Source organism: Blastocystis hominis (genome assembly GCF_000151665.1).
Source record: "Blastocystis hominis, Singapore isolate B (sub-type 7) whole genome shotgun sequence assembly, scaffold_16".
NCBI lineage: Eukaryota > Bigyra > Opalinata > Blastocystidae > Blastocystis > Blastocystis hominis.
Window position 1 is genome coordinate 294,204 of NW_013171823.1, and position 22,768 is coordinate 316,971.

The window sequence follows — 22,768 nt, forward strand, 5'->3', positions numbered from 1 at the left end:
AGTTGAACGTCGCTTGGAACTCGTCGAGTCGGGAGCATTGCTGTCGGCTCTGAGTGTTAGAAGTTATGACAAGCGCGGTACGGTGGAATAAAGCTGTCGGACACGCTCCAGTTCATTTAGCAGGATTTGGTTCTCGTAGTTTTTCACGTGCACCAGGCGAGTCAAGTCTTCGAGGGAGAGAAGCGAAGCAGGGTCAGGGTCAGGGTCAGGGTCAGGGGCGGAGGCTGCGGCTGCGGCTACAGAGTTTTCTTCAGAGGATTGTGCAGGCTGAGGAGTTTCGGTGGCTTCAGATTTCGCAACCACTTCCATTGCTTCAGGGGATTGCGCAGGCTGAGGGGTTTCGGGGTTTGCAGGCATTTCTTTATTCTCTACAGTTTCTTTATTCTCTGCAGCCTTCGAATTCTCCACATTCTCTTCCACCTCCAGAGTTCCTGCATTCCCACTACTTTCACCCATTTCAGCACCAATCATCTCCTTATCTCCCATTCCATGCTCCACATTCCGAATTTCAGTCGAATCTACCACATCTTCTCTGGTTAGTGCCTTTTCAGGCTCATCATTTTGTCGTTGCACTATTTGAACATCGTTATTATTTCTACCCTTTCAAAATCACCCAACATCCTACATTGACTCGATTTCTCCTTCCACAACCATATCCATATTTTGATCATCTAGAAAATCAAAAACATTCAAGTTTATCTTACCAAACTGACCGTCTAATACTTCTTTGCCAGAAGTGTCTGGTACACTGCTATTCTCTACAGGTTGTGCAGCTATCCCTATTTCCTAAACGATGGTAAGTGTATGTTGCAAAAATACGAAAACGAGCTTCTTACATCAGGATTTGCTTCAAAATCAGACATAATTCTTCCCGCAAATCAACAATATCAACAATGAAGTTTTGTGAGATTGGGGAAGAAATGACTACGCATTTCATTATATCCATTGCGTTGCTTAAAGAGCGTTGCTATATATCAAATTGGGAGTAAGGAACGAGCGATCACTCAGATTTCTCTTTAGACGATGGACAGCAAACTACGCGAGATCATCCAAAGAAGTCAGCTCCTGTCGATGCAAACGTCAGGCCAAGGAACCACTCCAATTCAGGTAGATGAAGGAAGTTTGTTAAAACAAAGCGAACTCCGGCGTTCATTCAATCCGTTGAACAGAATGCGAAGTTTGGAGAAGAGCGACCTTCGACCCATACTCGAGACAATGCGTAAGTGTGTTTTCGTGATTGGTGAGGATAAGTCATTTGTTTTGGATGGAAAAGGGAGTTGACACTTCAAAACTCGGCAAATTGTTGGAGGAAGGACGTTCCAAGTTGTCTCTCGCACATACATCGAGTGTGAATGAATATGACGTTGAAGGGTGCTTCCTTATGTGTTTTTGTGATGTGCAGTCATATTAACGAATACCACGAGAATGCCATCCTGTCGACTCTGGACGAGTCCCAGGCAATGTTTGAGAGCAGCGCCTCTCAGCGAATTTGGGACATGATGGACAAAGAATTCGAAGCAGCAAAAACGAGCATTCTCGAAAATGAGCGAACCAAAACATCGATTCACTTATCACCTCCTTTATCCAGTAGATTCATTCATTCATTCATTCACTCATTTCCCAGACAATCTTCCTCTCAACACACGCAAACTCGTTACTCCTCCCATTCTCTCTAGTACGTATCAGCAGTTTCATCAACCACAGGTCAAAACCCGAACGATGACATCTCGAAAGCCGTTCTCTTCGAGAACGCCATGTCCACCATTTTCGAGGCCATTTGCGCCCACGAAACGCCCAATGTGGCGGGAATTCTCCTCAACGCCCTCCGCGAATCCAAACAAGACGTTCTCTTTTTAATATATTTTCTCTCATTTCTAGCTGAGCGGCGAAATCTTCACATGGAACTTGCTGATTCGACAGCTCGAGCTGGACGACTCCGACCCCTACGTTCTCGAACAACAGTTTTTCCCCCGATTTTTGTCAACCGCAGCGCGCCCTTCCCGCAGAAATCGCTCGCTCGCAACGCGCTGCTCTTCCTCTGCGAGCAATTCGAGGACTACATGCGTCGCGTCGTCATCCGCGCTCGTTCCATCGCAGGTTTCCACGTTTCCACTTTTTGAGGTGTTCAGCACTGCCGTCATCAAATCTGGTGGCGCTGTGCGAAACGTACTGCTCGGTTCTCTCGCAGGGCGACGCGTCGTCGATGCTGGAGCGCGACAGTCGCTCGGGGCAGCCGCTGTGGATGCTTCTCTTCGCGCTGCTGCGCTCTGGCTGCACGCGGGACGTCATCGAGGGCTTCCAAGACGACATTCTGCGCCATGGCGGCGCGGTGGGCCACGACATTTACCGCCTTCTCATCGCCTTCGTCGAGTAGTTGATTTGTGTTCCTTGTGTTCCAGTGAGCTGCATCGCGAGCCGCGGAAATCCGAGATTTCCGATCTGTCTGCGATGATTTCCCGTGTGCGTGGGACGTACCATCGCCTTATCGGTTCTGGGTGTGACGACATGCACAAGTAGGCAATGCTTTTTTTATTTTTTAATCTTTTTAAATCTTTTTTTAATCCTTCTTTTTTTTCTTATCTTTTTAATTGGTTTTTAAATCTTTTTTTCTTATCTCTTTAAATTCTTTTTTCTTTTTTAATCTTTTTTATTCCCATAATTTTCTAACCAACTCCCTCAGACTTCTCCTTCTCTCGCTGCTGAGCCACGAAAACCCCTTCGCTTCCAGCCCCGTCATTTCCCAGAGCACCGGGGAAACCCGGATCCCCCAGAGCGAAACGCTCGTCACCATCCAGGACTGGCTCTGGCACAAGCTCCTCTCCATCTTCGGTTTCCACGTTTCCACGATTTGAGGAATAGCGAACGAGACGGTGTTCTACGCGGTGCGTGAGCGCGGCGAAGCGTTCCAGCTGGACGGGCTGCGTCGGCGGATCCTGGACTGCGGCGCGGAGCACTTCGACCCGCGCGGAACCACGCCGTTCTCCTTCGTGGAGAACCTGGTGATCGTGGGCTGCTGGCGCGAGGCCGTGGAGTACCTGCTGCGTCAGCACCACCTGCTCTCCGCCACGCACCTCAGCCTGGTGCTCTACTGGTACAACGTCCAGCCCTCGCTGACGCGCGAGCTTTTCATCACCTGCGTGCTCCGCGCTCTGCCTCTTCTCTGGACCCACCTCGCTCTCTGCGTCGCCTACTGCGCCGTTCTGCGCGAGCCCGCCTTCCGCGACGACCTCCTCGTCGTAGACATCCCCGCGGTTCTTCACTCTAGATGGTCATCGTGGGGTCCGGTCAGACCGCCGCGCTGGTCGGAGAGAAACTCCCGCAGGGCGATCGCCGCCGCGGCCTGCTCCGGAAACTCTTGTCGCGGGAGGAGCTCGCGCTCGTGGCGCGCGCAGCCGCGGCGCAGCTGGCGGTAGGACCGCGGAGAAGGGCCGATGGGTAGACGAACAATGAGTGGAGACGTGCGCTGGAACTGTTCGTGCTGTGCGACAACTTCGACAGCGCCGCCGCGCTGCTCATCTCTCACACTGCGGGCACTCTAGCCGGACGACGCGGAGCTAGCGAAGCTGGTAGTGCGAGCAATGCAAGCAATGCAAGCAATGCGAGCAATGCTGGCGAGCTGAGTGAGCTGGGAAAGCAGATTGATGCATTTGTGGAGAAGGCGGAGCGGAGCGCGAAGAATGATCTGTCGCAGCAGAATCGCTTCGTGCTGTCGATTTTGAAGGACGTGATCACGCTGTTTATGTCGATTGATGCGAACCGGATGGAGGAGGCGCTGGAGGTGCTGCAGCACATCCCGCTGCTTCCGAACAGCTGCGAAATGCTGGAAATCCGCAAGAGCGTGGCCAATCTGTCGGGTGTGCCTAATTGCGTGCTTTCGCTGATCCCTGAAGTGCTTTTGAGCGCATGCACCTGCATCTGCTATTACTACAACCAGTTTAAGGCTCAATATGTATCTCTATTGTGGAAATGGTGAACTGTAGTATGTGGCTGTGGACGACGAGGAGAAGCGGGGAATTCAGGAGCGGATGAATTACTACAGGCAAATCATCCAGAGCTACGAGCAGTTTGTGGGTAGTTTAGGCATCCGCGTGCCACCGGGCATAAATGATAAGTTGTCCCAAATAGTTATTAATATGTCCTAATTATTTTCTCTGTTTGAGGCTACATATATTAATTTATTCTTTCAATGCAGTACCTTTCTGACTCTTTTGACCGCCTCAGTTTTTTTTGTTCTGTACCTCCTTGTGCGCCAACTCAACAGATGAAGGGCCCAAATAACCACAGTACTACCATCGCCTTCGTTGAAGAGGGTAGTGTTTTGGCCCTTGCTAGCCAGGAGCCAAGCTCTCTTGAAAGCAGTAATGATGAATTTAGCAGCAATATTGCAAATTCATCATTTACTGGTGAGGAGAGTGCTCATGGTTTTTGTAATACTGGAAGCTTGGACCTAAAGCAGGGAAGCAGAATTGTTTTCCCAACATATCCGTTTGATATGAACTGCTCTTTCCCTGATGATTTTACTAGTGGTTTGGGGAGTGTGGATGAGTTTTCTGACCATTGTATCAATGACACACTGAGTGATCTAACCACTTCGTCGGACCTGGTAGATTATTCAAGTGATTTCAGTCTCCCATTGGAATTCGGTACGGAATTCAGTGGGGTGGTCAGCCCATCGAGTAATTGTGTTGGTGCGCTCAAGGACTTGCCCTTGGAATACTCACAATGTGATTGTATTGAACCTAACGGTTATAGTTGCACAAATAACTCTTCTGGATCTTATGGAGCTGAGGATTCACGTGGATCAAAGGGATCAGACTATTCATCTGATCAGAGAGATTCTGATGAATACCATGATCCCATGAGAAGTGATGTGTTGATTAGTAATTCGAATCAACACTCTCTCTCGACCTCCCTCCTCCTGGATCAAAGAGATATTTGTGTTACCATGGGCATTGAAGGATATGTCAACCCGGTTCCTTATTGTTTTCCTTCGGGTGCTGACATCCTTACAGATCAAGCAGAAGAGGTCTGCCAGGAGCCAGATGGTTATCGTACTTCTTTTAATGCATCAGCCTCAGCCTTACCTTCATTAGATAATTGTTTCTTACCTTGCACTTTTTCAACTGGCGAAACTCTTTGTACTACTAGTGACAATTGTAATTCTTTTTGTATTGTAAGGTTTTCTGAGAGTGCGTGACGCTTAGAAGCCCAGAAAGACTAGAAGTTCCTCAAAGGCTTCTAGAAAGCGTAAAGACCATCCCAAGACCAATGTAAACTTACGAACTGTACCAATTAGAAGGTCAAAGGGATCCGATGATTATAAGGATGACACTGTAGTGAGGTGTCGTTCTCCCTATACTCCAGAAGTTCGAAGAAGGTTGGACCGTTTTATGGAGGAGCATGTGAATTATCCGTATGCGATAAAGGAAGAAAAGAAGCAATTGATGTTTGCAACTGGACTCAGTGAACATCAGATTACTCAATACCTGTCCAACTATCGCCGCCGCCGCCTTCCAAAGAACAATATCAAGTTTAAGCGATCGAAGTATAATATGAAAAATAATCCTAAGAAACATTGAGGGATTATTAGTTCATACCAATCAATTATTATTATTATTAATATTATTCTTTTACAGAAATATTCTTATTCTATTTCTATAATATTTACTGTTTGTTGTTTGTTGGAACAAGGATCTGAACAGAGACAAGTTGAATAATCTCCTTTGGAGAGCCCGTTGTTTGGCTCGACATTCACTCGGATATCTAAGACCCTTAGAAAGCGTTAATATAACCAAATTACATTTTTGACTTTCCTCCAACTCCACTTGTCGCCCCTCTCCCGGGAGCTTCTCTACCACCTTTCTGAATACCGTGTCTATGTTATAATTACATTTTGCGGAGGACTCAAAGAACATGGCATTGTTATCTTCCGCCAATTTTTGTCCTTCTTCAATCGTTACTGCTCTAAAATGATACTACAGCAGAAAATCCAAACCGGCTGTCACTCAAGTCCGTTTTATTGCCCACAATTACCAGAATGACTTCATCGCGTTGATCCCTCACATCCCTCACCCATTTCATCACATTGTCAAAGGAGCTGCGACTTGAAATATCATACACGATGACAGCTACTGAGGAGTCGCGAATGTAGCTTGGAATCAAGCTTTGGAATCTTCTACTATAACGACCCTCTTCTCAACTACTACTCCTGTCCTGCTGTGTCCCATAGCTGCATGCGAATAGGACGGTTGTTGTAAAGGATTGTTTTCGACAGAAAGTCGATCCCAATCGTGGACTACATTGCACGGACATATTAGCTGTACTTGGTATGTTGGGTCAAAACTGTCATAGATGAACCTTGTGATAATCGATGTTTTTCCTGTTCCAGCATCTCCTAAAAATACGAATTTATATCTTTCGGATGACTTGACCCACGACTGTAGTACTTTTCGACAGGAGAGATGGGTTGAACCGTCTCTCCGCAAATCTTTTTTTCGTCATCTACCACTTGCATTGAATAACTCAATACTGTCAAATATTTGAATTCTTCACGAAGGGTTTGATAACTTCGTTTGACACTATTACGAGTGTTTGCTTGACAATAGGAATTAGGCGAGCTTATGCATGCACTCTCTCTGCGATGGACAATTTATGATTGGTAATATGATTATTTTTCTTCATTGTGCATGCTAGAGTCCATTCGTGTTGTTCGAATTGTTTGTGGTACTTTTTGATCTTTTAATACAGTATCCTATTTTCTTTTATTGGAAAATACAATCCCTATCTTGAAATCGATCGATATTAAGCATCATATGCTGTTTACAATATGTGTTTTTTACACAAATCGCTGTTCGATCCTTTTTTGTAAGATCGTAAACGATTTCATTCTTCTGGTTCGCAAGTCTATTAAGAGTTTTATTCATCTCTACCACTTTTATCACCATGACACGAAAAGGTATAAACACATCCTAAATTTGCATAATTTCACTCTCCCTTCATTCTTACGACATATATACAACCATTCGAGCTATACTCCAAAGGATTTATCTTCATCATGAGAGTCCAGCTCCAATATTCATTTAACATTGCACATAATGTAGAAATGAGTAGACTCATACGATCTACATGTACAAAACAATGATTGTAATAGGTGGCGGTTCTGCTGATTGGACGGTTTCTCTTATTCCTCAGATTCTCATTATTCGTTGATTCAAAGAGAAGGCGTCGGAAATGTCAATCAAGAACCCCATCGATATGTTTTGGACAAGCTCTATCGAGCCACGGATCTTTCTGTTGTATTTTCTCATCCAGATTGGTCAGGGTTTGCCATGGAGTGCGGTATCGCTGATGCTCACGCGCGACATTGTACCGAGCGTCTGGACGGTTGCTTATGAATAGGGTTGCACATACGAGCAGATGAATGAATATTATTCGATTACCTATTTGCCTTGGAGTTTTAAGGTGTGAGTACCGCTCCTTTTTCATCACTAGCTTGTGTTTGGTTACATTTCTGATTCTCTTCCCATGCTTCATCATCGTCGTGTTCCCTACTTTGTGTTCTACTCGATCTGTGTGACCATTTCGTTTTGTCTCTACGGCTTGCTCGCCCGAAGCTATACAAGTGCTGTAGTGATGGGAGTCATTCTCGCGTCTGCGGAATGCGGAGCGCAGCTCATGGTGGACACTCTCGTGGTCGAGCGTGTCGTCAAAGAAACCGATGACGAAGGTCAAGGTCAGAGTCTCGCCATGGCCGCCAAAACGGCGGGTACCGTCGTAGCCACAATCCTCTCTCTCCTCCTCATGCTTGTTTTCCTCTCTTTTTCTCCCTCTCAACGGTAGAAAGTGCACGACGACGGCACGCCGGTAATTCCCTACAAAAGCTTCTTCTTCATGGCGGGTCTTCCCTATTTCATCGCTGCCATCGTGGCTCTCAAGATCCAAGATCGCGTTGTCACGCAGCACGTACCCTCCTTCCGCTCTCTCCTCACCTTCCAAGTCCTTTTTGAACACCATCACGGAGGGCAGCAAGCTCATCTTCTGCGGCAAGCGCGGCCTGGACGCGATGTCGAAGAACAAACCGCTCTTCCCGCTGATGCTCTTCCTCATTCTGCGCTCGCTGATCCCCTCCACCACCACCAACATCTACGCCTTCCTCTCCTACAACGTCAGCGTCCAGCCCTGGCAGTACAACACGCTGAACATCTCCACGTCCGTCGCCTCGCTCCTCGCCTCCTTCCTCTACCATCGCTTCCTCGTCGGCAAAAACCTTCTCGTCGTCGTCGTCGCCACCACCATCGCTGCCTGCCTCACCGGCATTCTGCAGATCTACATGGTCAGCGGACTCTTTAACGGAATCACGCTCTTCTGGGTCTGCATCGTCATCATGGACATCAACTCCATCGCATCGCAGATGGCATTCATCCCGCTCCTCATCCTCGTGTCCAAAGCGTGTCCCACTGGCTACGAGGCCTCCATGTGGGCCATTTTCTTCTCGTTAAACGACCTCGCTGGCTCGATGGGAGGCAAATTCGTACGGGTGCGAGGAAAGCGTGAATTGTAGAGTAGCATGCTTACTGGATATTATGGAATTACGCAGAAGGATTATTCGAATCTGTACAAGTACTGCATTAGCTGTTCATTGATGTCGCTGCTGCCGCTGCTGTATTTGATTGTGATTCGAAACTACTTCATGGTGGTGTCGGAAATGAGCGACGATCGACAGGAACTGCGAGGCAATCTGAATCTGTTGAAGAATGAAGAGTTGGAGATTAGCATGCAGAAGACTGTGTATTCTCCCATGTAAAGAAAGGAAATGGATTGCTGGGATTGCTGGGTTTGCTGGGTTTGCTGGGGCTGTAGTTTGGTTTGGTTTGGTTTGGTTTGGTTTGCTCGATTTTTTGGTTGTGAGTTGTTTGTTGGAGTCAACGCGGATCGAAAAGGACTTTATGCTTTGAAGAGTGAAGAAAGATTTTGAAATCAACGCAGTCCAATCCTCACACCCCAGTTTATATGATATAAAAATCCAGTATCACAGTGTATGAATCGTTCATTTCGATCCTTCATATCCATTTTCAAAGATTGTTCCCTCATTTTTCCTCCACCTCCTTTTTCCTCCTATTCTTTCTCTCTTCTTTCTCTTCTTCTTCCTTTTCTCAACATTCCACCCTCTCCCCAACTCTCCTATCTCCAACAAACATTCCACAGCATTTCAAAATACTTATATTCGTGCTCCACATGCATCTTCGGCTCCTTATACTCCGTAACCACATCCTTCGACCCCACTTTCATCCTCATAAACTCCACTCCCATGAACTTGTACATCACGCCATTCCGCGGCGTCGTCCCCGAGACTTCGCCCACAAACACATCTCCATTATAATAGAACAAATATCCCAGGTTCTCGCGGTCCACGATAAACACGCCCTGATCGAAGAAAAAGTTCCTTCCCGCCAGCGGCTCGACGCCGATGACAAAATTCCTGGCGTTCTTCGCCGACGGAATTGCCGCCAAAAATGCCTGGACGTCATTATTTGCTGCGGGGAAGTAGCCGGACACGAAGAACCCGTTCGGGAACACCAGCCTGCCCATTCCGTACAGCTCGCCGTTCACAAACGTGCCGCATTGCAGCACGCCGTTGGGCTGATGGCGGATGCCCGATGTCAGAAGACCGTTCGCGAAATCGCCTTCTTCGATCAGCTTGCCGCCGGAATAGCGCTTTCCACGGCCGCTGTAGACGCCGTCTTTGAATGATCCGTCATAGACCGCGAGGCGGGTAGCGAGGTCGTAAACGGTGCCTTTGCCGTCAGGCTCGCCGCACTTGAGCTCGCCAACATAGAGAAGGGAGGCGGAAAGACGGTACATGCCTTCACCTCTCTCAGGGAGCTGCACGCGAGGCGCTCTCATGAAATTCAGGGTCGAGACGGTGTTCACCGTGCTCGCGTTCAACTCTCTGTAGTTCGTGCTGTATCCTACGATCCTGATTCAAATAGGTGCGGATCCTACTTCTGTATCGCTCGGCGCTAAGACTTTCATCAATCGCTTTCATTTCTTCCTTACTAGACATAACGACATTACCACTCACCTTACTATTTATCCTTGTGAGTTTCGATGAACTGTTTGTCGCTTGCACTAAGATATTCGATGATATCCTTCGATTTGCGATAAAGGTCCATGAACGTTTCTCTCTCTTTATCCACCACGGGATTTTCCTCAACCTGCATTCTGACTCAAAATAGCGACAATCTCCTTGTAAGGAAAAGAAATAATAAGGTCATTTACTCAGGTTATTTGTCTCTTTTTATACATATATTTCTTTTTCCTGAAGGATCTTGCAGCGTTTGAAAGCAGAAATTGTAGTACTGTCGTCAAACCGCACAATTATATAAAACAAACAGATCCAAAACCATCTAAAAAAACAAAGGCGACCATTTGTCCGATGCCTCGTAAACAAAGCGCCATCGCTTCGTGTACTCCACTGCATCGTTCAGAGCGTTCAATACATTCATCAGCGGAGGACTTACCAGATTGTCGGAGAACTCGCGCCGTTTCAAATAGAACTTTCCCCTCGCGTACAATTTCTCGGCGTCATCGCGACGATCTTGCTTTAGCCACTTCGAGTGATACGTTGTCACGCTCACATAGTGCATGCGAGACATCCAGCCAATGTTCGAAAACCACATTTCATAAAAATACGGCGGATTGCACTCGATCAACGTCGAATGCGGCGCGGTAAACAGCAGATTCACTAATGCGGAACCATGCGGGGAGAACACCAGATCCGATGAATAGAATAGCTGGATTTGGTCCTTTACGCTCAGACCATCCATCGTAGAGAATTTCATCGCGAGATCCTACACCATTACTTCATGCCCTTTCATAATACTGGGAATCGGTTCATGATCGCTTTCTTTAGCTTCTTGGGGTCTCGGAACCCTCTCTTCTTCTTTCGATCCAAAAACAACAGTGTCAGTTGGTTCGGACCGAGATGTCTGGACTCCACACTGGCATAACGGTACGCCGTTCCCTTCATCAAGTCTTGCGAGGCAAAGCCTGCAAACAAGCCACCATCGTTGTTATACGCACAGCGATCCAGCAGGGTCTATTTCACAGCGAACTCACACCACTACCACAGATCGAAAACAAACGCCTCGTTTCAGTTTAAACGCATCCGCAAAATGCACATTCGGCCTCAACTTTTTCGGATACAACTCTAACAAAAGCTGGAGATAGGTTTTGGACCATGCGAATTCATTGTCCTTAAACAGTGGCAAATACCAATCTGTAACTTCCGGGTAAAACTCCGGATAGCGTAGTTTCAATAAAGCCTGGTTTACGGACTCCGCGAAGTGTCCGATATGACGTGTTAGGTACGGTTGGGACACGAAAAAATGTCCGTTTTCGATCCAAAGGGTCGTGTTTGGGAGCTTTTTGTATTGCACATTGAATTTGTATTCCCACCGAAAGCCTGCTATTTACGTTCCCGCGGTTATTCTACTCTGTTTGGTGGGGTATCGAAAGCGAAACGTCCCGCCCTCGAAGAAAAAGTTCCAGACGTGCGAGCTATCAATGCAAATATTGTGTGCGTCGATAAACGGACTGTTGCTTCCCTTAATGAACCGAATTTGGTATTTGGAGTACGAAGCATGCCGCGCTTTTTCGTTGCTGGAGTTTCGATTGGATTCGCTGAGAGAGTGAAAAGAAGAGAAGGAGAGAGTACGAGGCGATGTAGTGCTGCTGGAGGGAGTCGAGGAAGGCTTGGTAGGCGGGTTCCCTGAAAGTGAAGAAAGGAGGGAAGCAAAACCATTGGTCGCTGGAAAACGAGTAGCCCTTCGTAAACCAGGCAGATTCGTCAGGTAGCAGCGAGGAGATGAGAAGGCGGGTTGAAGAGACGGAGAAATCAGGAGAGAGGAACGCTTTGATCGGGGAAGGAACGTGATCGACCAGAATGCCGTAACTCTCCCGAAACAGGAGATCGGTTGTTGTCTTAAACTCTGAATGACTCACCATATCCTTTTCCCTTGAAATGTCCTCCTCAAACGAAGTGGGAAGTTCAGAATCATCAAGAGAAGGTTGGTCAATCTCCTCCTCTTCCGAAACTGGACTACCTTCAGCGTCCACTATTTTAGATAAAGTAGAAGGCAGGTTTATTCTTGTTTGTTGAAAATCACGTTGAGACGTTTTCACAGGAAATAAAGTACTCGAATCAGGTTCAGAAATTAAAATCTTTCTCAGAGAATCACGGGCTGCGAGGGATAGAGTTCCCTGCCGCCGATAGCTCATTCCAGTAAGTACAATCGAAACACAAAGGGAAATGAGCACAACACCAAATATCAGTAAAGTCTTCATACTCCTCGACTGATACAAACGATTGACTAACAAACACTCCAAACCTCACTAGTTTCCACAACGTTATACCCCTGATTCCTCGCAAACCCCCAAAACTCCATCCAGTTCCAGAAGAAGCCCTTGTCATACGGGTTTCGAAAGTGTCCATTCTACATCATCACAGCAACTCCATCAATTCCACCTGGTCCTGCATATACGGATAATGTCTCCAGTTAATCGACTCATTCGTGGTGTAATTCCGACTCACCTGCCACAACTGTCTCAACAGCAGCTGCACGCAGAACACTCCCAGCCACGCCAGCAGCGAAAAAAAGCCCGCAATTCCGGCAATCAGCAGCACATCCCGCGATTCCCGAAGCGACACTTTTAAAGCTCCTCCTACGACTCATCGACCGCGCACAATCTCACGTCGAACAAGATCTTGGAGAATGTAAAAAACGAGCGTGATCTGCACCGTGCAGCTACCAAGAAACAGCAGAAAAACGCGGTGACTGCGAGTGAACCGCTCCCTTCGTCCTCACTTTTTGTATCCCACGCAGTTGTTCAGCCAGCCACAGTGGTGATCCATGCGGAACACACACTTGTTGCAGCGGGAACAGTGTTTGCACCGCCGAATCCGCTCGATTTCGCACGTGGAGCAAAGTCCTTCCGTCGAAACGCGCTCTCCGGCCATGATTTCGATGTACGTTTGCTTGAGATCGACATTGCTAAACGGAGAGGCCTGCAGTTTCCCGCGGGAATCGACGGCCCAGCCAGGATCGGAGAAGGAGAGATAGATCCAGAGAAGGAAATTGATGATGGTGGCGAAAACGTAAAGAGTGGAAGGGGTGGAAAGCGAGGGAACCGCGAACATTCCGAGAAAGGAAAGAACGAAAAGACCGAGAATCAGCACGCAAGGGAAGAGCAGAAAGGCGAAATAGTGGTTAATAAAGTCTTGAAACTCGTAAAGAATTCGATGGTATTGGAATTGGCGTAACAACCGAAGTGTTTTTCGCAAGTTTCGCACGTTTCCACCGAAGTGTTCGATTGGGTATTCTTTCATCGCCTTTGAGTCAACAAACAATCAAAACAATGCTTCCAGCGGCGTCCGCACCGCGAAATCCACCGTGCGCACCAACTGCGGACCGTACCGCGAGTCTAGAATTCGTTTTGTGATGGTGGGAGCTGCGGAGCACGCCGCCCAGTGCAACGCCGTACGACCCGAACTGTCCTGGTCGAGAATGCGAGCGCGGTGGCGAAGAAGCCAATCAAATGCCTAAGGATCGAGTGTGTGGATGGGATGGACGATGATGTTGTCGTCGAGACACGCCAGCATTAGAGGCGTTCGGCCTTTGTTGTCGCGAACATCGAGATTGGCCTTCTTTAGGTAGAGCATCGAGAGGACGGTCGCATGGCCGTGCATTGCGGCGATATGAATAGGAGTAAAACCCTTTTTGTCTCGGGCATCGATTTTCGCGCCGTGTTGAAGACATAAACCCACTGGACATCAAACCACGAACAGGAGGGGTACCGATATTCACATTACCAACTTCGGCTGCAACATGAAGCGAGTTTTGTGACTGCGAGTTGAGTTGGTTCACATTGGCACCAGAAGCGATCAAATACGATGCAATATCAAATTTGTTCTGTTTTATTACCTATATATATCACCAACATCCTGGCAAATACATAATGCAACAGGGGAAGTCCTTCGATCACAATAACCGCTTTCGCATCAACATTCCTTTTAACCTATACCGTAAGACAGAACCAAACACAAAAATACAAACTCCAAATCACACTTGATAATTGCAGTTTGCAACTCAGTGTACTGACTATTCGTTGCAACGTCACTGTCAGAACCCGAATCGTTAAAGGAATCGATTCCCTTGTCCATCAAACAGAGTTTTTATTTAGAGTGGATAGTTTCTATATATATATATTTTTATATCAAATGATTTTCGGAGAGAGTGGGGTGTGAAAAGCGTGAATTTGGCAAAGGTGAGTTTTGCATGATTTTAATGCAAAAGCGAAGGGGTGGATACTGCCTAGCCGGTACACAGCATATAAAAAAAGGCGTGACCATACAAAATGTTTGCGTTTAATGAATGGAAAAAAGGTACGAATGGGCGTTTCATTGGAGTTTTATGGTTGATCGTCTTTCTCCATAGAGAGTTCACTGAACTACGCTTTTTTGCTAGTATTGTTTGACTGAGCTCCCATGTCCAAAGACTTTAAGTCAATAACTCCCATTCCGAACGGTTCGCAGATGGTGGACATTATCCTCTCGAAGACTCAGAGGAAAACGCCCACCGTTGTCCGACCCGGGTAAGCACATCCGCATGGGAATCTAATGGTATAGTTTCAAGATCCAGCGTATTCAAGCTTTCTATATGAGAAAAGTGAAATTCACACAGCAGAACATTATCGAGCGTTTCCAGCTCATTCTGGACCAGTTTCCTCACTTGGAGGTAGGTTTTGGTTCGTAGAGCGATGGTTTAGGAAATCCACCCGTTCTTTGCAGATCTAATCAACGTGCTGTACGACCGCGACCACTACAAACTGGCTCTGGGTCAGATCAACACTGCTAAGAATGTGGTAGCCCAAATCGGTCAGGACTACGTGCGTCTGCTGAAGTACGCGGAGTCTCTCTACCGCTGCAAGCAGCTGAAGCACGCGGCTCTGGGTCGTATGTGCACGGTGATGAAGAAGCTGAACGCGTCTCTGTGCTACCTGGAAGAAGTCCGCAAGCACATGAACCGTCTGCCCGCGATCGACCCAACGGACCGCACGCTGATTCTGTGCGGGTTCCCGAACGTGGGTAAATCGAGCTTCATGAACAAAGTGACGCGCGCGAACGTGGACGTGCAGCCCTACGCGTTCACGACGAAGTCGCTCTTCCTGGGCCACATGGACTACGAGTACATCCGGTGGCAAGTGATCGACACGCCCGGCATCCTGGACCACCCCATCGAGGAGCGCAACACCATCGAAATGCAGAGCATCACCGCGCTGGCCCACCTCCAGGCCTCCATTCTCTTCTTCGTCGACCTCAGCGGCCAGTGCAACTACTCCATCGACGAGCAGCTCTCTCTCTTCCGCAGCATCCACCCGCTCTTCGTCGGCAAGCCGCTCTTCTTCGTCTGCACCAAGGCCGACGTCCTCGCCTTCCCCGACCTTCCCGCCGACGAGCAGGCCAAGATCAACCAGGCCATCGAGCAGAGCGGCGCCACGCTCATGCACATCTCCACGCTCACCGAGCAGGGCGTCATGGAGCTCCGCAACGCCGCCTGCGAGCAGCTGCTCAAGCTCCGCATCACCGCCAAGCTCTCCAGCCAGAAGTCCCGCGCCGTCGTCGACCGCCTGCAGATCGTGCAGCCCAAGCCGCGCGACGACAAGCAGCGCGGCGTGTCGATCCCCGACAGCGTGCTGCAGCTCCGCGCCGCCAACGCGCAGACGCGCACGGTGATCTCGACGGGCCGCACGGGCCGGCTGGAGAAGGAGGAGATGGAGAAGCAGCGCGACGCGGCGGGCATTCCGCGACGCGTCGGGTACGACAAGAAGCAGTGGGAGTTCGGCGGGCCGGGCCGGTTCAGCTTCCCCGAGACGGAGCATTATCGAGGCCAGCTGGCGAACGACGAGTGGATCACGGATATCATCCCGCAGTTTATGGACGGGAAGAACGTGGCGGACTTCTACGACCCCGACATCGAAGCCAAGCTGGCGGCGCTGGAGGCGGAGGAGCTGCAGCTGTCGGCGGAGTTCGAGGCGGAGCAGAAGCCGGAGGAGGACGCGGACTACGACGCGTGGCTGCAGAAGACGTACCAGCTGATCCAGGACAAGACGGCGATGCTGCGGAACGAGCGGATCCTGGGGAAGGAGACGAACCACCCGACGGTGGGGCGGAAGGAGACGGGCATCAAGCTGGACCAGATGGTGAAGGAGATGAGCGATTTGGGGCTGGAGGTCGAGGAGGTCGAGAAGAAGTCCGCGAAGCGGTCGCGCAGCCGGCTGGCGGAGCGCATCGGGCAGAGCGAGGAGCTGCAGAAGGAGCTGGAGCGCGCGAAGACGCACTCGCGGAAGCCGCAGAAGGACATCCGCGATTTGGACGAAGGACTGCGGAAGAGAGCAAGAGCTGCTTCGCAGCTTAGTCAGAGACGGATGAAGCTGACTGGGCAGAAGGGAGAGGGAGATCGGTTCAATAAGGCGAGCTTGGAGAAACACTTGTATGCGGGAAAGAGGACGAATGGAACGCACAGATCTCGATAAGAGGAGTTTTTGTTCTTTTATTAGGGACATGTTTGTTGGATACACAGGATGTTGGGTGTGGCTAAAATATTGGTGAGGAATACGAGAGTCGATTACTTGGGAAATTCTTTGTATTCTGTGTCCTTTTTTTTCTTTGAAATTATGATTTATTGTATTACAAAACAAGAATAGAGTAGAGAAAACAAGGGAGTCTCAAAAATGGTGTGTAACTCGTGATAAGTGATTTGAAAAGACGTATATCGTCGTACTATGATACGCATAGACAATGAACAACAATTTGGGGTAAAACGATCTGATTTGTACACATATATTTATAGAGAGAGAGACGAATTCTGTATTCTACAAGAATCCATTAAGGTATTGTACCTATTTATCACACTCCACTTTTACAAATGGAAATAAGCAGAGGATAGTATTAAAAAATGATCATAACGGTAATATTCACAAAATATAGCCATAAAAACAAAAAAGGACCGGGTGATGAAGAAGATGCCACAGATAACAATCCAGCAAACTAGCATATGGAAAAAAAGTATAATATGATGCGTATATTAATAGCAATGCTATTAATACCCCATAAAATATAGGTAAATACGAAGAAAAATGACACCGTTTATTCGGAAAGAAGTACTGCAAAACAGAGAAAATATTACTTTTCACAGAATATCAAAAGTGCTTCTCTGTAAAAAGGGTAAATTCTATATATAATACCTGTAAGCAATCATTCGATAAGCAAATCAACAAGTTTGGATATACAGAGAAAATTACCAAAGTACTATTTTCGGAAAATAGCGGGGAATGAATCATCTCCTGACTTTTGAAACGATTTTCAGTAGGACTTATGTGAATGTGTTTCATTGTAGATACAACACCCATTTTTCATAATTATGAAAGAATCGGCGAACCTATGCCATATATAAAATGCGGAAAGGATTATTATATGCAGCGCTATAGTGGAGAGCATGAGAATGAGTATACGTTAATAAATGAGCAGGAAATATGCCATTACCAAAATGGTTTATTACTGAATGTATGGAAACTCGAAAACGGTGAAGCAACTGGAGAGTATGAATCGTTCGGTAAGGGCTGTGCGAAATACTATGAAAGGTACAAACCAGGAAGAAAGAACACACAAATCCATGTTAAGAATAGTAAAGCAGGTTGCATAAAAGAAATAATTGACATGAATACTGAAATTGTGATATATCGTGGAGATCTTGATGGTGACTATCGAAGACTGGGTCGAGGAATCGAATTTGATAGTAGTACAGGTGAATTATTATTGGAAGGGACGTGGGCTGAAGATCAACTGATAAAAATAAGCCGTATTTTCAATGGTAAAGAAATGACTGAGTTCAATACTACTCAAGACAATTTGGATCCAGTATTGCGATTTCCAGAGTATTGCGGTGGATATTTGTACGATGAAGAAACGAATACTTGTTATCGAGATGGGATCGGATACACACTGGACACGAATGGTATAGCAATGATAAAGGGAGTGTGGGAAAGAGGAGTCGAAGTGAACACAACGATACTGACAACTGGATGGTATAACACAAAAGAAAGTTGTTTGATGGCTGATCCGAACATCGAAAGCATAATAATCGCAGCCAATAAATACGAGAAGGAGAGCTATTTGGATCTAAGCAAATACAAGAAGGTAGCAACGATCGAGATAAAAGATCACAATTTTAGTAACACAGACCATTTCGATCTAAGTGGAATGAAGGAATTGACCTCATTGAAAATTGGAAACAATTGCTTCTATATAGATGACCGTATAAATCGAATGAATCGCACATTTACTATCGTGGATTGCAGTGAGTTGCGTTCGATTATAATTGGCGCACGCAGCTTTTTATACTATAGTGGTGGATTTGAATTGAATCAACTTCCTTCGTTGGAACTGATCCAAATTGGGAACAAAGAAGAAGATTCGTATAGTTTTTCCTACAGTAACTTAATATTGAAAGGCAAATCGTTTGGAATGGGGATGATGAGTAGATTTACCCAAATTGAAAACGGTCATATTGGGAAATCATGCATTTGAAACACAAGAATGTATTGAATTATCGAGTAGGAACGAATGTGGTGTGTTTCTTATTGAATAGATCTTCCTTGTCTGGAAACGCTAAGTCTTGGATGGGCAGCATTGTCAGGACTCAATAGTGGTTCATCATTAGTTATGAAAAGTAGAGAAGTGAGAATGAAACAATCGAATAGATCTTCCGAATCTGAAAACATTGACTTCCAAAGGGTTCAGTTTTCATTATATTCAATCAGTTGAGTTATTGAGTATCGAATCCTGAATGATGATAATAGAACAGACATTCCCAATCTCGAAACTGTGGATTTGAAAATACAGGAAGTCATTTCCGATCCATCTTATCCATTTTCGGAAGTAAAGAGAGCCAAAATGACTAGTAATGAAATGATGTGTTTGATAAACCGAAGATGTTTCTATTCATTTAACACAATATATACGAATATCTGACAAGCCGACGAGCAAACAAAGTCTCAAGTTCAGCCAGATAAAGATTAGTGCCAAAGAAGAACTCATAAATATTCCTGATAATTCGTGTAATGACACACATATTTTTATCGATATAAACCAAATGGAAGTATTAAAAGAATTGACTATCGGTAAGAATTCATTTCAAGGTGTTGGTGATTTCGATATCCATGATCTAAATGAATTGATTGAAATATCAATCGGCTATCATTCATTTGTAACTAATTGTAATCCAAACCCACATGGTTCATTCAATGTATCGAACTGTAAAAAACTGGAATCAATCAAATTAGACTCTTTTACTTTCACTCATCATTCAGGTCCATTTACAATAGAGAATCTTCCTTCCTTGCGATATTTGGAAATCGGCAAGATAGGAAGTTATTCTCTAAATTTCTACTGGGCTTCATTTTGTGTTCGAGGTATTTGTATTGCAACGATTTGAACTAGATCTACCGAAACTTGAATCGATTGTATTAGGAAATGAAGCTTTCACATTATCTTCGCACACAGTATTTGATAGTATTTTATTGATGTATTGGAATTGAGTGTTTAGATTTGATCTCTTTGAAAAGGATCGAACTGGGAGAGAAAGCGTTGATGGGACCAGATAATGATAATTGTAGAGTTGAGTTAAAAGGTATAAACAAAGTAAAGGTACAATTGTAGACCTACCGAAACTGAGTAAACTCAAAGCAGGTCCAGATTGTTTCAAGGAATGCCGAGCTATAACGGTTTTGAATGTTCCATCGGTTGAAGTGGACATTGACAAGAATTCGTGCTTTAAGAAAGTGCTTTTTGTGTATATGTCCAATGCCAGTCCATCTCTAAATGAGTGTCTTCCTATCTAATGAGGAAAGAGTTGGTTGGTTGACTGGCTGAATAACTAGCTAACTAGATAAATGAATGAATGATTGATATGTTCCAAACTGTATAGTAAAGAAAACGAATAATGATGAATAAACACTTAATGATAGATATAGTATAGATAGAATATGTGTTTGTTTGAATGAAGATGTATGATAACTTGTGAAGAATCATTCAAACTGAAATTGTGCTATATTGGAATATCGTATACCAAAGTGTGGAATCGAGATGAATGAATGAATGAATACTATATTATACTATACTATTCTATATATGTAAAACAAAGATTCGAAAGCAAAATCACGAAATACCAACAAAACGTTTATACTCGTTTACAGTGGTTTGAGTTACGATTTTGACAAAATTATCTCGATTTGCAGGTGTACTATCTACAATCTCTGTTCCCAAAGCATTCCGCATTCTTTTCATAGTTGTTACTATTTCAGCGACATTCACAGGCATAAACATAATTCGCAAGCTTCGAAATTTTCGAATATCATTATAAATACGTTCCCAAACATCCCTCAGCAATTCTCCATCTTTATTCTTATCTATTTTACAAAAATCAAAGTCTCCATGATTCGGATAATCGCCCACAATCAACATGAGATGATTATATTTTCGGAATGGTGGCTTTTTCATTTGTTCCAAAGCTCGAATCAATCCTCCTTGAATATCTTCACAATTGCTTCCACATCCAGCACCATCGGCACCACCGGTTGCTTTGAAGGAAGCTAATTTATTCTTCAAACGAGCAAAATCGCTTGTGATATATTCGTCTTGTTCTCCCACCATATTATCAGCATAGTCTTTAAACTGGACGACCTGACCAACAATGCCTCCTTCCGGAACTTCACAATCTGTCTCCAGTTGCTTTATGAGAAAATGTCAATGCAAGTATCTCAAGATATAGTTCTTTCGTGTGTTTGTAGTTACGCAAATTTACTTTATGTTTTTATGGGGTTATATATTATGTATTCATTCTCCGGGTAACCCTTGTTAACAGACTATTCGAAATGATATTTGCCAGCGTTGCCATTCTATTCTTTTGTGAATATACATAAATCCATACTACTGATCCCTCAATAACCGACAAATGTACTGAAGCGATTCATCTATCTGATATTATCAAAATATCATGATATGACTTGAAATTCACTATTGAGAAATAAAAGAATGAGTATTTCTAAGATGTGATTCTGAATTACGGTTGATTCACTATTTTGGCCATTTTAGCATCTGTAACCATACTATACAATACTAACAGCTCATTTTGTAGCATTGCCAACCTACGCGACAAGAAGTCATTATTTGTTTCAGATTTTTCAACATCAATAATACATTCCAATAGAATGCAGTGTTACTTTAATATTCTACTATATAAAACGGATATCAATTAAAGTGACTTGTATTAGAGTCAGGCATTGAATTCAATCATTTCAAATTGAAAAATAGGTAATTACAGTAGATTATAGTATAAATAATATCTTATACTATACGATTACTAATGAACTCCAATCGCCTTTTGTTCTTTCCTACCACATGTTTTTTGTGGTTGATTCCGCTGGTATATGTGAATATGAAAAAACGGAATAAAAAGACCAAGAGGAAAATAACAGAGTGATGTTTATTATTATTTGCTATGAACTTAAGCTTTACGAATGGTATTTATTGTTATTCATATACGATAAGTCCCGAATATAGTTTATCGCAATATGAGCAAAGAATTTCCGTACTTCCTATTTTAACTGTTAAACTCTAGAATGACTTTGGTTTACGTTATAAAGATATTGTTTTCTTTAATCGTAATGTAAAAGTGCAAAAGGATCAAAGAATACAACATCAATGCCAAGATGGTGATGTTTTGCAGATAAGGAAGGGTTTTCGATATAAGATTAATTGGAACAACCAAATATTTGAATGCATATATTACACAAACATTCCCTTTGAGAGTCTACTTTTTTATTTCTTGACAATAAACCATGTTATCAACGATACCAGCTATAAAAGCAATTTTTATTTTGACGGGGTACAAAGAAACGCAGTAATTCCTTTTCAAGGTGTATCCGGTGTTTTAGTAGTAAAATTCAATGGTAGTTCATATGTCTTATTCATCTATTATAGAGATACCTACAGTCAGCGATAGAGGAAAAATGGCACGAAATGGTAAGGACTATTATTCTTGATGACATCACAGAGATGATTGACCAACAAAGAAGTGATGTCTCCTATATTCAGCGTTCCTTGAGAGAGAGTAGCGCGATGACTGTGAGCGATGGGAGAGAAGGTAATGAAATGGCATATAATATGACATCTCGAACTGGGATATCACAAATGTCTTATCACGATAATATGAAAGTCATTCGGGTTTTTAATAGTGCTGGGGACATAATAGATAATGTGAGATTCGATAAATCCATTTCTGTATTGTCACTCTTGGATAGTATATCATATAAAATTGGTTACTCTTCATCACTCTTTTGTACAAAGAGAGGTTCGATTGTTGTAATAGGAGATGAACTTAATACATCGGCGGATATTCAATGTAAACTATGTGATCCATGTAGATATTTATTGTAGATTTCGACTATTGTTCAACTCGTACGATTCGGATCACTATCGAAGATAAGTTGAATCATACCACTCAAGAAATTGCAGTTATAGAAAATGGGAAGATTGAAGATTTATTATCCGAGTTACAAATTCGCCCTATGGAGTACGATATTCGTGTAAATGACCAACGTGATATCAGTATAAAGGACTCGTTTGTATCTCAAAACATCAGAACAAACG

The 22,768-nt window shown here is 44.7% G+C and overlaps 8 protein-coding genes; 3 read left to right on the forward strand and 5 right to left on the reverse strand.

The window, feature by feature from the left end:
* Positions 1 to 4,261: 4,261 nt before the first annotated feature.
* GSBLH_T00002121001 (uncharacterized protein) lies at positions 4,262 to 5,197 on the forward strand (the record flags this gene model as incomplete). The annotated part of the gene is made up of 1 exon (XM_013040643.1): positions 4,262 to 5,197. The coding sequence occupies one exon, from the start codon at positions 4,262 to 4,264 to the stop codon at positions 5,195 to 5,197; it is 936 nt and encodes a 311-aa protein (XP_012896097.1).
* Positions 5,198 to 5,630: 433 nt separating this feature from the next.
* GSBLH_T00002122001 (uncharacterized protein) lies at positions 5,631 to 7,947 on the reverse strand (the record flags this gene model as incomplete). XM_013040644.1 has 6 exons in its annotated part: positions 6,647 to 7,947; positions 6,523 to 6,617; positions 6,324 to 6,487; positions 6,207 to 6,295; positions 5,996 to 6,175; positions 5,631 to 5,964 (listed from the first exon to the last, which is right to left on the reverse strand). The coding sequence occupies exons 1-6, from the start codon at positions 6,679 to 6,681 to the stop codon at positions 5,631 to 5,633; spliced, it is 897 nt and encodes a 298-aa protein (XP_012896098.1). The 5' UTR covers positions 6,682 to 7,947.
* Positions 7,948 to 8,092: 145 nt separating this feature from the next.
* On the forward strand, positions 8,093 to 8,560 carry GSBLH_T00002123001 (uncharacterized protein; the record flags this gene model as incomplete). The annotated part of the gene is made up of 1 exon (XM_013040645.1): positions 8,093 to 8,560. The coding sequence occupies one exon, from the start codon at positions 8,093 to 8,095 to the stop codon at positions 8,558 to 8,560; it is 468 nt and encodes a 155-aa protein (XP_012896099.1).
* A 620-nt stretch (positions 8,561 to 9,180) lies between these two features.
* Positions 9,181 to 9,903, reverse strand: GSBLH_T00002124001 (uncharacterized protein; the record flags this gene model as incomplete). The annotated part of the gene is made up of 1 exon (XM_013040646.1): positions 9,181 to 9,903. One exon carries the CDS (start codon positions 9,901 to 9,903, stop codon positions 9,181 to 9,183), a length of 723 nt encoding a protein of 240 aa, XP_012896100.1.
* Positions 9,904 to 10,406: 503 nt separating this feature from the next.
* GSBLH_T00006387001 (uncharacterized protein) lies at positions 10,407 to 12,279 on the reverse strand (the record flags this gene model as incomplete). The annotated part of the gene is made up of 5 exons (XM_013040647.1): positions 10,407 to 10,850; positions 10,883 to 11,098; positions 11,127 to 11,464; positions 11,495 to 11,661; positions 11,717 to 12,279. The coding sequence occupies 5 exons, from the start codon at positions 12,277 to 12,279 to the stop codon at positions 10,407 to 10,409; spliced, it is 1,728 nt and encodes a 575-aa protein (XP_012896101.1).
* A 451-nt stretch (positions 12,280 to 12,730) lies between these two features.
* Positions 12,731 to 13,387, reverse strand: GSBLH_T00002125001 (uncharacterized protein; the record flags this gene model as incomplete). The annotated part of the gene is made up of 3 exons (XM_013040648.1): positions 12,731 to 12,836; positions 12,867 to 13,006; positions 13,049 to 13,387. 3 exons carry the CDS (start codon positions 13,385 to 13,387, stop codon positions 12,731 to 12,733), a joined length of 585 nt encoding a protein of 194 aa, XP_012896102.1.
* Positions 13,388 to 13,600: 213 nt separating this feature from the next.
* On the reverse strand, positions 13,601 to 14,221 carry GSBLH_T00006388001 (uncharacterized protein; the record flags this gene model as incomplete). Its single annotated transcript, XM_013040649.1, has 4 exons — positions 13,601 to 13,824; positions 13,856 to 13,982; positions 14,014 to 14,076; positions 14,111 to 14,221. 4 exons carry the CDS (start codon positions 14,219 to 14,221, stop codon positions 13,601 to 13,603), a joined length of 525 nt encoding a protein of 174 aa, XP_012896103.1.
* Positions 14,222 to 14,545: 324 nt separating this feature from the next.
* On the forward strand, positions 14,546 to 16,618 carry GSBLH_T00002126001 (uncharacterized protein; the record flags this gene model as incomplete). XM_013040650.1 has 3 exons in its annotated part: positions 14,546 to 14,652; positions 14,687 to 14,795; positions 14,827 to 16,618. 3 exons carry the CDS (start codon positions 14,546 to 14,548, stop codon positions 16,591 to 16,593), a joined length of 1,983 nt encoding a protein of 660 aa, XP_012896104.1. The 3' UTR covers positions 16,594 to 16,618.
* Positions 16,619 to 22,768: the final 6,150 nt, after the last annotated feature.